Source organism: Copadichromis virginalis, linkage group LG2, assembly GCF_057382275.1.
Source record: "Copadichromis virginalis isolate Kocher_CV1m ecotype Utaka linkage group LG2, C_Virginalis_male_GT1.1, whole genome shotgun sequence".
Classification (NCBI taxonomy): Eukaryota; Metazoa; Chordata; class Actinopteri; order Cichliformes; family Cichlidae; genus Copadichromis; species Copadichromis virginalis.
The window spans coordinates 9,562,631-9,576,204 of record NC_140619.1 but is presented as its reverse complement, the minus strand read 5'-3'; the positions used below and the strand labels follow the sequence as shown (position 1 = coordinate 9,576,204).

Sequence of the window (13,574 nt, the reverse complement as noted above, 5' to 3'; positions counted from 1 at the left end):
AGCTCCTCTTTGATCTTCTTAGCTCCGCACTGGCATTCTTAGTCCAACAGGGCGCCCTGCAGCAGGGAGCAGGAGGAACAGGTGCATTAGAGTTAAACTCTTTTACAGATGAATTCACATATTCGTGGGAGCAAGCCTGTTCACAGAATAGAGTCTAAACGAGCTCTTACTTTCAGACTCCAGCCCCGCCCTTCAGCAGCATCCTGCTGGCTGGCACAACCTTGCCATTGGCTGCTGCCAGGGACTCAACAGGTTAGAACAAAAATATAAATATTATATCTGAGTTCTTATGTGGACCCGCCTTCCAGACACAACGTCACCTTCCATGAATGTCCACAGGTTAGCGGCCCTCGCTCTGCTGGTCCTCCAAAGTAAGAAAAAATGAGAAAAAATAAGGAGCAGACCAAGCAAAAGAGGGTATTTAAAGAGACAGTGTTCTTAAGGTGCATTTTTGGCGAGTTTTATTATCTAAATGTCATTGTGTCACTTTCTTATGAGGCTTCAGTGAACTGAAAAAGCTTCTGGGATGAGAAGCGAAACGTCTTCAAAAAAGTTAAAGAAGTCCGGTTGCTTTTTTCCCCCAAGCTCCTTAGAGTTCTCTGAAAATGGTCAGGTAGAAGGACTGGACTGAAAATGAGTAAAAAAGCAGCCAAAGCCCAAGGAAGTTGAAAGATTGGAAACTATTGCTGAGGTCATGTCAGTGTAAAAAGTTACCTACAAGTCTGGCACCTTGGAAGCAAAACATAAAGAAATAAGGTGTAAGGCCAAATGTTTGGTCCTGCAGCCAACCGGACCATGAAATATAGAGCACAGGTGAACAAAGTGAGGCAGCAGTTTGCTGATTTCCACCTTGTGCCTTTCATGTTGATCAGCTTAGTAGTTTGCCAGCTTTCTAGCTGTTAAAGACTTTTGGCGAGAGGTTATTCATATTTGAACTCTAATTGAACCCCTCTTTTTTACTGTTTTTTTGTTTGTTTTTGGGGTTTTTTGTTGTCTTAGATGGCCTGACTCAGCAGGTGGGGGCAGTTTCTGAGTTCACCTTCGTTCAAACAGTGCAGAAATGGTTTCGCTATGCTCCAGACCGGATGGGTGGTGCAGGACGCCCGATATCCAGCCCCGTCATGGAGTAAACTAAAAACAGTAAATAATACATTTAACAAACAAGCAAGCTCTAAATTCAAGCGGAGAGACTGCAGACATAGCCGCACCATTCCAGGGATTTTTGGTTAGCATGAGGGGTCTAGCCAGGACCCTTACTGGATACTTGGTGGGAATCGAACGTGCGACTCCAAAGATGTGTAGTATTACCACTACACTATCCAGCTGCGCTACACTATCCAACAAAAAAAGTTTTTAGAAAATTTGATAAAGTCTGATGCTTAATATTGTAGGGATATTAATATCCCTACAATATTAATACGGATTAATAACACAGAGAAGTCATACTTCTGTTATGACAGAATTAATTGGGTAAATTATATTTACAATTGTAACATTGTAAACTTAATGTTATGATTTTACATTATATTAAATTGTAACATGATGTAAAATCGTAACATTGTAAACTTAACGTTACAATTTTACATTATGTTGCAATTTAACATAATGTGAAATTGTAACATTGTAAACATAATGTTACAATTGGAACATCAGTCCATCTATCCATGCATCTTCATCCGCTTTATCCGAGGCCGGGTCGCGGGGGCAGCAGCCTAAGCAAAGAGGCCCAGACCCAACACGCTGTGTACTCACCTTTGCTAAGTACATGTGAACAGATCTTGAATAAAAAAAAAAAACAAAACACACTTTTCTTTTCTGTTTTATTGAAAGCACTTTACAGAAAGTGTAATTGTTTGTAATGAAGAAAGAAGTAGGTAGGTTTCCATGTGTAATTAGTGTGTTATTGCAGAAGAAGCTTAATGTGTAGTTTGCAAAAACAATGGGAAAAAAAGGTGGCCGAAGAAGAAAAGATAAATGTCCTTTTTTTTAAGTATTCCCTCGGCCGGTCGTTTGGCTTATGACATGTGGCGGGGACTCTGTTACAGAACTCCGCCAGTTCGAACCCCCCACGAACTCACTGCCACGGCCCTGCGCGGGGGGCGGGGAAATGCACTCGCGTTTCCTTTTTGCTTTTTCCTGCTTGAGCCAAGTCCTCCGCCCGCTCTTCATCTCTCTCATTACCCCTTATTACCTTACACTCATGCCTTTGCCTTTCACCACTTCAAAACGAAGCCTACTTCAATATTACCTTCATACGCTCTCTTTGCTTTTGGCTTTCCTCATGCTGTGTACTCACCTTTGCTAAGTACATGTGAACAGATCTTGAATAAAAAAAACAAAAGAAAACACACTTTTCTTTTCTGTTTTATTGAAAGCACTTTACAGAAAGTGTAATTGTTTGTGATGAAGAAAGAAGTAGGTAGGTTTCCATGTGTAATTAGTGTGTTATTGCAGAAGAAGCTTAATGTGTACTTTGGAAAAACAATGGGGGAAAAAGCTGGCTGAAGAAGAAATGATAAATGTCCTTTTTTTTTCAAGCCTTCTCTCAGCCGGCAGTTTCAGTGCCACGGCCCTCGCTTGGGGGGTGGGGAGACGTGCCCCCCAAGGAGACCTGCTAGATTGTTCAGAAGGTTGTTCTCATCCATCCAGATGGAGGATCACTAACAGGAGCGTGGAAGACTCCAGAATCCACTCTGGCTGGAATCCGGTGGATATGCAGTGTGTACAGGTACAGGACCATTTAAACGGACAGCATTTATAGAATGACTATTAAAAGTCAGCGAGTGTCAGTAATGTTAATGTGGTTATGTTAGTAATACACCGAGTGCTAATATAAGAGCTTTAAGATGCATTTGTAGATATTATTACGTGTTTTACCGTCTTTATGGTGCTAGCTTAAAGTTACGGTGTAAACGTTAGCTTATATTGGAGGAAAGCTGTTACTGGTTAAACGATGTTAGCACAGAAATATTAGCTTCTGTCATGACTGATGAAGTTACTAGTTAATAAAGTTTTCAGTAAAGTGATTAATCGCAGCCACAGGTTGACAGCAAATATCTCGATTAGCTTCAGTGCATCTGTAATAAATATGTGCAAGTTTCAGTGCTTCGTTTAAACTGTATGATACTTATACTGACCCAGGGTCAGTGTAAAATACAATCCTAGCTGTGTGAACAAAGCCACTGTAAATTTAATCCTGCATGACAAACCTCAGGATGCAGATTATTATTACTCTTTCCTGCTGGCACACCTGAGAGTCAGCTAGAAACTTATAGTGACGTGGACATCATGCAAAGACTGCCAGACTCTGTAATACTGCAAATGATCAGTGACTCAGGTTAACACTAAACTTCAAACGGTACCTCTGTGTGCTGAACATCTAGGATTGAGTCAGGCTGCATTGACTGTGGGACTTTAATGTGTTAAAAGCAGGTTGAAGACGGCTCAGAAACATTTGAAGATTAAAATTTAGCATTATGGCTGCTGGTGGTTTGTAATATCTACTCAGCTGTATTTTTGTTACTAATTTATGTTTGTTGTTGTTTAACACAGATTTCAGAAGAGCAAATATGCTTAATAGTTTAACTAGATTTCATTTGTCAGTGTTTGACTGCTGAGTCACCGGAAGAACTCATTTCATTCATTCTCCATATGATGTTAATTTACAGAAATGTTTCACAGGAACTGATTTCTCCCAAAGGTTGAACTAGTGTGTTTCCATAGATTACCTCTGTATGAATGTACTTCTTAAATGAAGGCAAGTGTTTGTCCTTTTTTGTTCCTCAGGTACAGTACGTGATATCAAGGGCAGGTGGTCAACACTGGGGACAAGAAGCAGACATACTTCCAAGAGGGAGCTGCAGTGAGGTCAGAGGTCAGAATCTGAAACAGCTCAGGTTTATATTTTAGAGGTTATAAAAAATCAAAATGTATTTATAAAGAAACCTTTAAATAATAGTCATAATTATGATTATTATAAGAAATATCAAACATTTAAGTGGATTTTCTGTTACACATATTGTGTTAGCCCTGCGATAAACTGGCAGCCTGTCTTTGTCCTGTATCAGCTGGGATAGGCTTCATCCTCCCGCAACCTTGAATTGGATACATTTTATTCCAATTATGTAATCTGATCATTTACAAACTCAAGGTATCTAATCAAAATGTAAGTAATAATTATAAAATGGGAAAGCAGAAATAAGTGTGACATAAATGTAAATGTGTGAGCTGACATAGAGCTACATGCAGTCTGAAAAACCTTTGTTGTCAAGTTTGCAGGTATATCAGCACGAGACATTCTTACATAGAAGAGACATTAAAGTCTCTAACTCAGTGAAGCATTATTGGTCCCGTCTGTTTGGATAAATATAGTAAGTTGATGTATGTCCATTTATTGACACATTTTCTTAAGTGCTTATCCAGTTCAGGATCACAGTGGAGCTGCAGCTGGATATGTTCACTAAATAAACCTTACAAAAGTTAACAATAAACCTGCATCCATGTACGTTGTTGTCCACAGGATGAGAAAATCAAACTGGAACACTGTGGAACATGTTAATAAATGTTTGTGTGTTTATGCCTGTGTCTTTCACAGGAGGCGCTGGAAGGTTTCCCTAATAGTTCCTGGTGAATCAAAGCAGAACCATAAAGGTTGCTGGACTGCATGATGGCCTTACCCCTGAGCAGTCATCCTGTTAAAGGATGAACCAGTTAGAAGCTGTTTTCAAAGTAGCTGAGCAGATTTCATCTCAAGTAAGCGATTAACTGTTTGTTCATCTGTTCCGCCACTTAAAGAGCATTTAAGGACGTCTTTTGAGTGTCCAGTTGAATTAATTCTACTGGCTCTCATGGTCATTTGTTATTATAGTCATATTTTTCATGTTCATCCAGCTATTTAGTAAATTCTATCTATTTAGTAATATCCGTCAGCTATAAAATGTAATATAAATATAAAAATATCTAAATATCTCCTGCCCTTTATGTTTTAATGATGTAAGTCTGTTATCGTGTTACATTAGCATTCCTCACATATCAATGAGATGCTGTACAGTACAATCCTACTGACACAGCAGAGGGATAACGACAGCTATTCAACATCGTTACACGACACATTCGAGCTGCATGACGCAGACAAAGTGACTAAATCATCTTTTTGTGGTTTATTGTCTTCAAACCAGCAGACAAAGCCGATGGCAGAAGATGTCGGAGAAGAACTTCAGGCCGTGGACTGAAAAGGTATTTTTTTCTTGTTATCAAAAGACATTTGGAGTGGCAGCTTCTACAACTGGTTGTGCTAAAGTAAAGCTTACAGTCTAAGAAATCACAGTGTTGATATTCAGCACAAAGAGAAAAGCTCACTTGTTTGAATTTATTTACAATCATAGTTTTATAAATTCTGACTGTAAACAGCTTTTACAGCTTTGATATTGTTTGACACTCGATATCAGGTGATAGGGTTTAATTTAAAGGTTTCTGTGTCCCAATGAGCCATTTACACTGATCAGTGTCAGTTTAACTGTAACACATTCATTATTTAGATTCAACAAAGAAATAACTGAATGTAAAAAATGGCAGCCCTCAGGCAGGTTTATAGAGATACATGCATGCATTATGAAATTTATGTATCCCAGATAATTGTTATTCATCTAGTCATGGCAGACCTACCTCTTCCTCCCAAGTTAACTGCAACCCAAAATAACTAGTGGGGCTATTTACACACTCACAACCAGTGTGGGGTAAAAAGAGCCACCAAAAAACTGTCAGCCACAGATGTGCTAGAAGAGTTAGAAGCTCTACTTATGGAGAAACTTTCTAAGTCTAACAGGGGACAGGAACTCCTGCCCAAGTAACATGATATAAGCCCACATACAGCCCAGCCATAAAGTGAACCAAGTTAAAGACAGCATGGGACCAAATGCATGTAACCAGCCTGCACCCACCTGACATTTCTTCCTCCTGAATTAAATGAATGAAGGGATGAAAGTTAAATGACTACAAACCTAAAGCCACTAGTTCCCACACTGGAGCTCCCTGACACTGTGTGTTAACTGTATTTAGCTTGTATCAACAGTTGTAACAGGCTAAGCCACCTGAGACACTGCATTGAATTTGTTCCTGTCTTACTGGTTTCAGCTGACTGGTTTCAACTCAGATATTCTGCTTTTTCCTTTCAGTAGATCAAAGCAGCTCGTGCTCCTTCTGCTTCCAATTTAGAAGAAGAAGAAGAAGGCGAAGGCTTCAGCGAAGTGGCGTTCATGGTCTCAGTGAACAGTCACGGTCACACACTGCATGTGGTTTTAAAAGCAACATGTCTGTTCACCACAACAATGGAGATGTGTAATATTAGTGCAGCTATGGTTTGTTCTTGAACATCAGTTCTGTTTTCTACTTTGATCACTCAGACCAAAAAAGTGTTGTTTTCAGATTCTTTCTTTTAAATCTATAAAGCACCTGTTCATTTTTTTTATTACAATTAGTTTCACATAAATGTTAGTGTTTCCTTTTATGATCTTTTAATGCTTACACTACACTGTACATGAAATCAAACCTAATAATGAGGCAGATAACATTCCTGTTACGATCCAGACTAGTGGTCTTACTGGGGCCGGTGAACAGGACTGTAAGCTTGCCATTGTGCCAGTTAAAGTAAAATCAAAGAGAGGTCAAAGAATAGTGGAAACGTATGCCTTTCTGGACCAAGGGAGTTCAGCATCCTTTTGTACAGCGGGTCTTATGGACAAGCTGAATATTGCTGGGAGGAGGACAAAGATTCTCCTGCGCACCATGGGACAGGAGAAAGTGGTGGACAGTTTCATTGTACCTGAACTTGAAGTTGCTGGATTGGACAGTGACATGTACTGTGATATGCCTAACCTCTTCACTCAGCATAAAATGCCTGTAGATATTGGTAACATCTCAAATCAACAGGACCTGGTTGACTGGCCACATTTGAAGCATGTTCATTTGCCAGAAATTAAGGCCAATGTTGAGCTTTTGATTGGCATGAATATGCCCAGAGCTCTAGAACCTTTGGAGGTCATCCGGAGTGTAGGTGATGGACCCTTTGCCATTAGGACTGTGCTCGGCTGGACTGTGAATGGGCCACTTAATCGAGAATGCTGTGGAAGGCCAGGATGTTTGGCAACAGTTACCGCCAACAGAGTTTCTGCTGTCACACTGGACAAGCTATGGAAACAGCAGTTCAAGATGGATTTTCCTGAGAGCAGCAATGATGAACAGATGGGGCTGTCAAAGGAAGACTTGAAGTTCCTGGAATTGGCCAGCAAGATGGTGACTTTGGGGGATTGGCACTACAGCATTGCCCTGCCACTAAAAGACCGAGACATAAGAATGCCTGACAACTGTGCAATTGAGCAACGAGCCTTAGGTTTGAAGAAAAGGTTCATCAGAGATAAAGACTTTCATAAAGACTACACTGCCTTCATGACAGATCTTATATCTAGAGGATATGCAAAGAGAGTCCCAGTCACAGAATTAGAGCGCCAGAAATGGGGAAGGATTAAACGTAACTTTGTTCCTGGAGATGTGGTCCTTATAGTGGATGATTCTGCACCTCGTGGTTCTTGGCTCATTGGGAGAGTCACCGGAGCTGCACCAGATGAAAGGGGGCTTGTGCGTCAGGTCTGGATTAAGACCCCAACCAGCCATGTGTGCAGACCCATCACAAAGATATGCCTTCTTCAGGAGGCCTCTGACCCATGACTATGACATTTTTGACACAGTGTGACATAACTAACTTTGAATTGACTTTAATGTTATGAGATGTACATCAGACTGACTATATTTAGGCTAAGTGCTGGTAACCTCTGGCCTATGACTGACTGACCATGTGCAGACAGAAGAAAAGAAGAGAAGACATGAGAAAATAACTTTGGTGGACTTTTGAGTATGTTATGTTGTCTCACTGGGTGTCTGTGATATGATGAAGTGTGTGTTGTGAGTTATGGTGTTGGATGTGTAATTATTACTGTAAAAATGTAATAATTAGGGGCCGGAATGTTGTGGATAGGCGTAGCTTTGGGTCACGTGGTGTCAGTAATAGTGATTGCTATATCACCTGTTCACGGCCCGAGGGAAATTTTGTGAATGAGTGGGTGATGGGGGAAGTCGACTTTTGCTGACCGCTCAAGCGTCCCAAGGCGTTCCCAGGCCAGCCGAGAGATATAATCTCTCCAGCGTGTCCTGGGTCTGCCCCGGGGCCTGCTCCCGGTGGGACATGCCTGGAACACCTCACCCAGGAGGCGCCCAGGGGGCATCCTTGTCAGATGCCCGAACCACCTCAGCTGGCTCCTTTCGATGTGGAGCAGCAGCTGCTCTACTCTGAGCCCCTCCCGGACGGCCGAACTTCTCACCCTATCTCTAAGGGAGAGGCCAGCCACCCTTCGGAGGAAGCTCATTTCTGCCGCTTGTATACGCGATCTCGTTCTTTCGGTCACTACCCACAGCTCGTGGCCATAGGTGAGGGTAGGGATTGTAACATTGTAAACATAATACAATTTTACATTATGTTACTGTCAGAGTCGGACGGTGCCCCGACCGGTCGACCTGTGTGTGTGTGTTTTTTTGTTCTCCTCTCTCGCTCCGCTTTTTCTCCGCTGCGATTGTTACCTCCGACCCGTAAGTGCTGCCACTCTGAGCTGCCTAATAAGCCTGGACGCGATCGAGACGGAGAGACGGAAGGGGACACTTCACTGATTCTAGGGAGTTTTGTGGACACACGAGGGGAGACGGGGAGAGGAGCACTGAAGGGACTTGCACTGTGGATAACTGTGGATTGATTTTGGCTTCACTGTAAATAAAGACACTGTTCAACTTAAACGAGAGGTCCGCGTCTAGGTTCGCTAACTCACCACCCTTAACAGCTACAATTTAACATCATGTAAAATTGTAACATTATGTTTACAATGTTACAATTTGTAAATTGTAACATTGTAAACATAATGTTACAATTTTATATGATGTTAAACTGTAACATAATGTAAAATTGTAACATCATGTTTACAATGTTACAATTTGTAAATTGTAACATTGTAAACATAATGTTAACAATTTTATATGATGTTAAACTGTAACATCATGTAAAATTGTAACATTATGTTTACAATGTTACAATTTTACATTATGTTAAATTGTAACATAATGCTTAACAGATAATGGTTATCCTCTTTTTATATCATACATCATTGTCTCTGTAGGAGGGTCTGGAGCACCCCCTGCTGAGCCGCTGGGCTCAGTACCTTGCAGGCAGGTCCGACGATGACTTCATCATCTCACCTGAGCTCAAAATTCTGGTGCGTGAAGGCGTCCCTCGGGAGTATCGGCAGAGAGTGTGGCGCTGTTTGGTCCGAGCCAGAACTTTGACAAGCCAAGAGTGCCACATGCAACGCTATCAGCAGGTACAGCTGTAGAGAGAGAGAGTGCTTTATCCGCACCTGAGCACAGGTGGCTCCTCCTCCTTCCTGTTGGGAATGCTGGCGAGCACTCAGTAATCCTGTTCTGTTTCCAGCTGTGTGAGAAGAGTCGGGCAGCTCCTAATCCTGCCTCCAGGCAGGTCCAGCTGGACCTTCACCGAACCCTGACGACCAATCAGCACTTCTCCTCGTCGTCCAGCCCCGCCCTCCAGCCCCGCCCTCCAGCAGCTCCGCCGCATCCTTCTGGCCTTCTCCGGGCATAACCCTGCCATTGGCTACTGCCAGGTACTCAACAGGTCAGAACAAAAGTATAAATTTTATATCTGAGTTCTTATGTGGACCCGCCTTCCAGGCAGAACCTCACCTTCCATGAATGTCCACAGGTTAGCGGCCCTCGCTCTGCTGGTCCTCCAAAGTGACGAAGACGCCTTCTGGTGTCTGGTGGCAGTGGTGGAAGCCATCATGCCTCAGGACTACTACACCAAGAATCTGGTTGGCCTCTCAGGTCAGCAGACACACTCACCTGCTTGCCTGCTGTGATCTGTTTTAGTGATCAGTGAGGCTGATCTCTGTGAGTCTTTGTGCTCAGGCGGACCAGCGCGTGCTGAAGGACTTCATGGCGGAGAAGCTTCCTCGCCTGGCATCTCACTTTGAGGATCACAACATTGACGTCTCTCTGGTCACCTTCAACTGGTTCCTGGTGGTTTTTGTGGAGAGTCTGCCCAGCGACATCCTGATGCCTCTGTGGGACGCCTTCCTGTATGAGGGTACCAAGGTACCATACACCCGAACACACCATGACAGAAATGCAGACAACACTTGAATGCACCACAGTAGTGTCCATGGAAACAAAAATGATTTTGTTTTCACCTTTAGATGTCTTTATTTACATTTTAGGAGTAATAAGACATTGTTTACTAAGCATGGGGAACTGTCATGTGACATGAAATAGGAGTGGGAAAGCAGATCATTCTAGTAACGACCTCACAGTCTACCACAAGCAGCATAAATCCAGACGATGAGCGGGACAATGGCTTTGGGCTTGTTTCTGCAATGTGACAAATGCAGCACAGCTTTTACATCGTTTGTCTCAGGAAATAAAATCACAGTTCAGACACAGAAATATATACCACACAGGGATAAATGCTGACAACAGCTTCAGCCACGTAGATCCAACCCAAAAGTTTAATTTAAACTTAAAGCTCAACTACCAAGTAAGTTAATATTATCTGGCAACTGAGGAACCAAGTGGCTTATTGGAAATCGATCAGAGCTGTAATGAGTAAAGGGCCCAACTGCACCACAACTGAAAGAGTAATTTTATGACTCACCTCCTCAAAGTTTCCAATTAATTGTGTGGCGTGAGTGTCCTGTTATGAAATGCGTGTCTGTGCTGCAGGTGATCTTCAGATACACTCTGGCTCTGTTCAAATACAAAGAGGACGACATCCTGAAGATTCACGACAGCGTGGAGATCTACCAGTACCTACGCTTCTTCACAAAGACCGTCTCCAATGCCAGGTACGCACTCGCCTCCACCCGCCTTAATCTACGAGCTGTTACACTCTCAGAAGTGTAGCGGATGTAGCTGTTGAATCTTTGAGCTTCAAACCCTTTTTACTGAAATTTTGTGAGAAGTTTAAATTTCCCTGATCAGAGTAACAACGATTTAAAGATTTTTAAGTATCTGCAGCTCTCGGATACATGTGGTCCAGTCAGTCCAGTATTTCCTGCTCAAACTGCAGTACCTGAAGTATCAAGCAGCATAAAACAGAAACACTCAAGCTGATCAGTTTCCAGTTCCTCTGTGTTGGTGATCGAGTCCTTTCCACCTGCGTGTGTCCATGCAGGAAGCTGACCAGCATCGCCTTCAACGACATGAACCCATTCCCCAGCCGGCTGCTGAGGAACCGGCGAGTGCTCCACCTGGAGCGCCTGCAGGCGGAGTTGCGTGAGCTGGAGGAGCAGCACAAGGAGTTCATCACCGAGAGCGTCGTACGGAAAGACAAAGAGCTCGACGTCATGGTGAGCGAGGACGACGAGGACCTCTGATCACACGGGACGCTTCAGCTGCTCACTTCGAGACGACGATGAGTTTTCCATGAGTTCAAGAGAATTTTACTAAACCGGCTGTTAACTGGTTTCCTTCACACCAAACACAGGATTGTGTCAGGTTCACCATCTCTACTAACACTACAAGGAAACAGACGCATACAGATTTAACTGCATCACATCTCTGAAACAAGCTTGCAGTAAACAAATGTGTACTGTGTTCACGTGTGTAATAAGTCAGGCTGCAGAAATGTGCAGATGTATTTCAGTGAATTCATTTGGATTAATATGTGATAGCTTATTTATTTCATTGCATCTTTTGCTTTATACCTAAAAATGCGTGACATTTCTAAATGTAGTCACATCCCTATGAAACATGGTTGATTATCAGCTGTAGTCACAGCTGGTGATAAAGTAATTAAAATGTCCAGCTATTCAAAAATAGGGCATTCTGCACAATGAGTACTTTTTGGTACTTGAAGTATATTTTGATGCTGATGCTTCAGGGCATTGTGCTGCATTGTCGAAGCTCTCTGGGCTTCCGGTTAGAACGACCTCACAGTGTTTTATTTTGATCTGGTGTAAAGTGCATTGTGCGGAAATGACAGCATGATAGTCACATGATAAAACTGACTTTTCTTTTTTTTTTTTTTTTACTGGGTGTGCATCTTGTTCAAATGTCTTTTTCAGCATTTGTACATAAATATTCTGTATATAAATATTTGATTTTCATTTATTTTACAGAGTCCTTTATTTTGTTTCACAAATATGACATTCATGTCAAATGACATCTGCAGACTTTATAATGACCAGCAGGGGGCAGTGTATTGCAGTCTATGAGAACATTTACTGAGACCTGTTTCATGCACTAGTTTCATGTCTCATTGAATCCAACATGATGTTGATTTTGTAAATTAAGGTCACATCTTCATCACATCTAATTTCAAAACACTGATCAATTTAAAAAAAAATGAATTCCATACCAATTGCAGGAATAAAATAGGAATAAATAACAAACGAGAAATACATACAAAACAAGAGAAAGGCACACATGAGAGAACAGGTCACATGACAGCACAGCATTATCTACCCACAATTTGAACTAAATAACAGATAGCACAGGCAATGAAAACAAACGGAAATCAGAATAAATTTAAAAACTTTTATTGATGTTAACTTGAAGTGCTGAATTAGCCCTGTTGTCAGTTCAAATCACTTCAATCTATAGCGCACTTTAAGGTCTTTAGACCTTAAAAAGTAATACACTGCAAGGTAAGCTTGCAGCATCTTACTTTAAGGTCAACTGTGAAACTTTGTGGAAAGCCTGAGACAAGTTGATGAGTCAGTGAAGCGCACTTCCTTCTGATGACGGCTATACTGAGGTGAGTTTTTAAGCATATCCTGAACTTTATTCATTATTAGACTTCTGACACCTGGCAAATAAACTCTCACGCGATATGAGAACATAACAGCAAAAAGCCAGTAGCTGGTACATGAATGGATAAAAATTGGATCCCTCTTAGATTGAATTGGTTGCCCTCTTATATTACGTTGTTTTGAACCTAACCGCATCCACTGAATTAATGCAGTTTTCAGGACAGTAAAAACAGAGAACTCTGATATACACAATTTCTGATTGCTGATAGTGTTTCTTAATGCAAAATGGGCTTCCATTTAAAATGCAATTGCTTTATGTTCGATCTTTAGCGAAGAAGGGTCATTTTTGATTCTGTGGACAAGGGATGCAAATGGAATGTGAAGGCAACAGGTAGTAGGGTGAATTAGGGTTTCGTGTGGTCTTCAGTGCATGAATTTTATTGCCACTTTATTTCAACTTTTTATTAATGTACTCAAAAGAAAAACAAGAACCACAAAGGAGATTCTTGTGATTCTTGTTTGTGCTATCTGTTTGTGAAAGAAAGCACATTTTACCACATCATACTGTGTTTGCTGCCATTTATTTTACTCGTCCTGCCTGAGTGTCTGGGCTGCGTTTGTCTGTGCACCTTTGTTCTGGCCTTCTGCTGATGGGTTTCACATGCTGGGCTTTCCCTCTTGGTCCACACCCAGCAGCCTGCTGCTGACCACACA

General features: G+C 41.8%; 2 protein-coding genes across 5 annotated transcripts; both read left to right on the top strand.

Moving 5' to 3' along the window:
• The first annotated feature begins 2,543 nt into the window (after positions 1-2,543).
• LOC146716959 (uncharacterized) lies at positions 2,544-9,276 on the top strand. 4 transcript variants are annotated; one of them, XR_014922523.1, is made up of 6 exons: positions 2,544-2,728; positions 3,787-3,874; positions 4,595-4,752; positions 5,178-5,235; positions 6,174-8,856; positions 9,216-9,276. XR_014922523.1 is itself a non-coding variant. In XM_085470302.1 (5 exons), the coding sequence occupies exon 5, from the start codon at positions 6,733-6,735 to the stop codon at positions 7,720-7,722; it is 990 nt and encodes a 329-aa protein (XP_085326428.1). In that variant the 5' UTR covers positions 2,544-2,728; positions 3,787-3,867; positions 4,595-4,752; positions 5,178-5,235; positions 6,174-6,732; the 3' UTR covers positions 7,723-8,896. The 4 variants fall into 4 exon arrangements, 3 of the variants coding, with proteins under 3 accessions (XP_085326428.1, XP_085326440.1, XP_085326420.1); XM_085470302.1 differs by lacking the exon at positions 9,216-9,276 and having other exon boundaries at positions 3,787-3,867; positions 6,174-8,896; XM_085470314.1 differs by lacking the exon at positions 9,216-9,276 and having other exon boundaries at positions 5,181-5,235; positions 6,174-8,896.
• Positions 9,277-9,764: 488 nt separating this feature from the next.
• Positions 9,765-11,483, top strand: LOC146716958 (TBC1 domain family member 2A-like). The gene is made up of 4 exons (XM_085470326.1): positions 9,765-9,924; positions 10,010-10,206; positions 10,831-10,952; positions 11,282-11,483. Exons 1-4 carry the CDS (start codon positions 9,765-9,767, stop codon positions 11,481-11,483), a joined length of 681 nt encoding a protein of 226 aa, XP_085326452.1.
• The last annotated feature ends 2,091 nt before the right edge of the window (positions 11,484-13,574 follow it).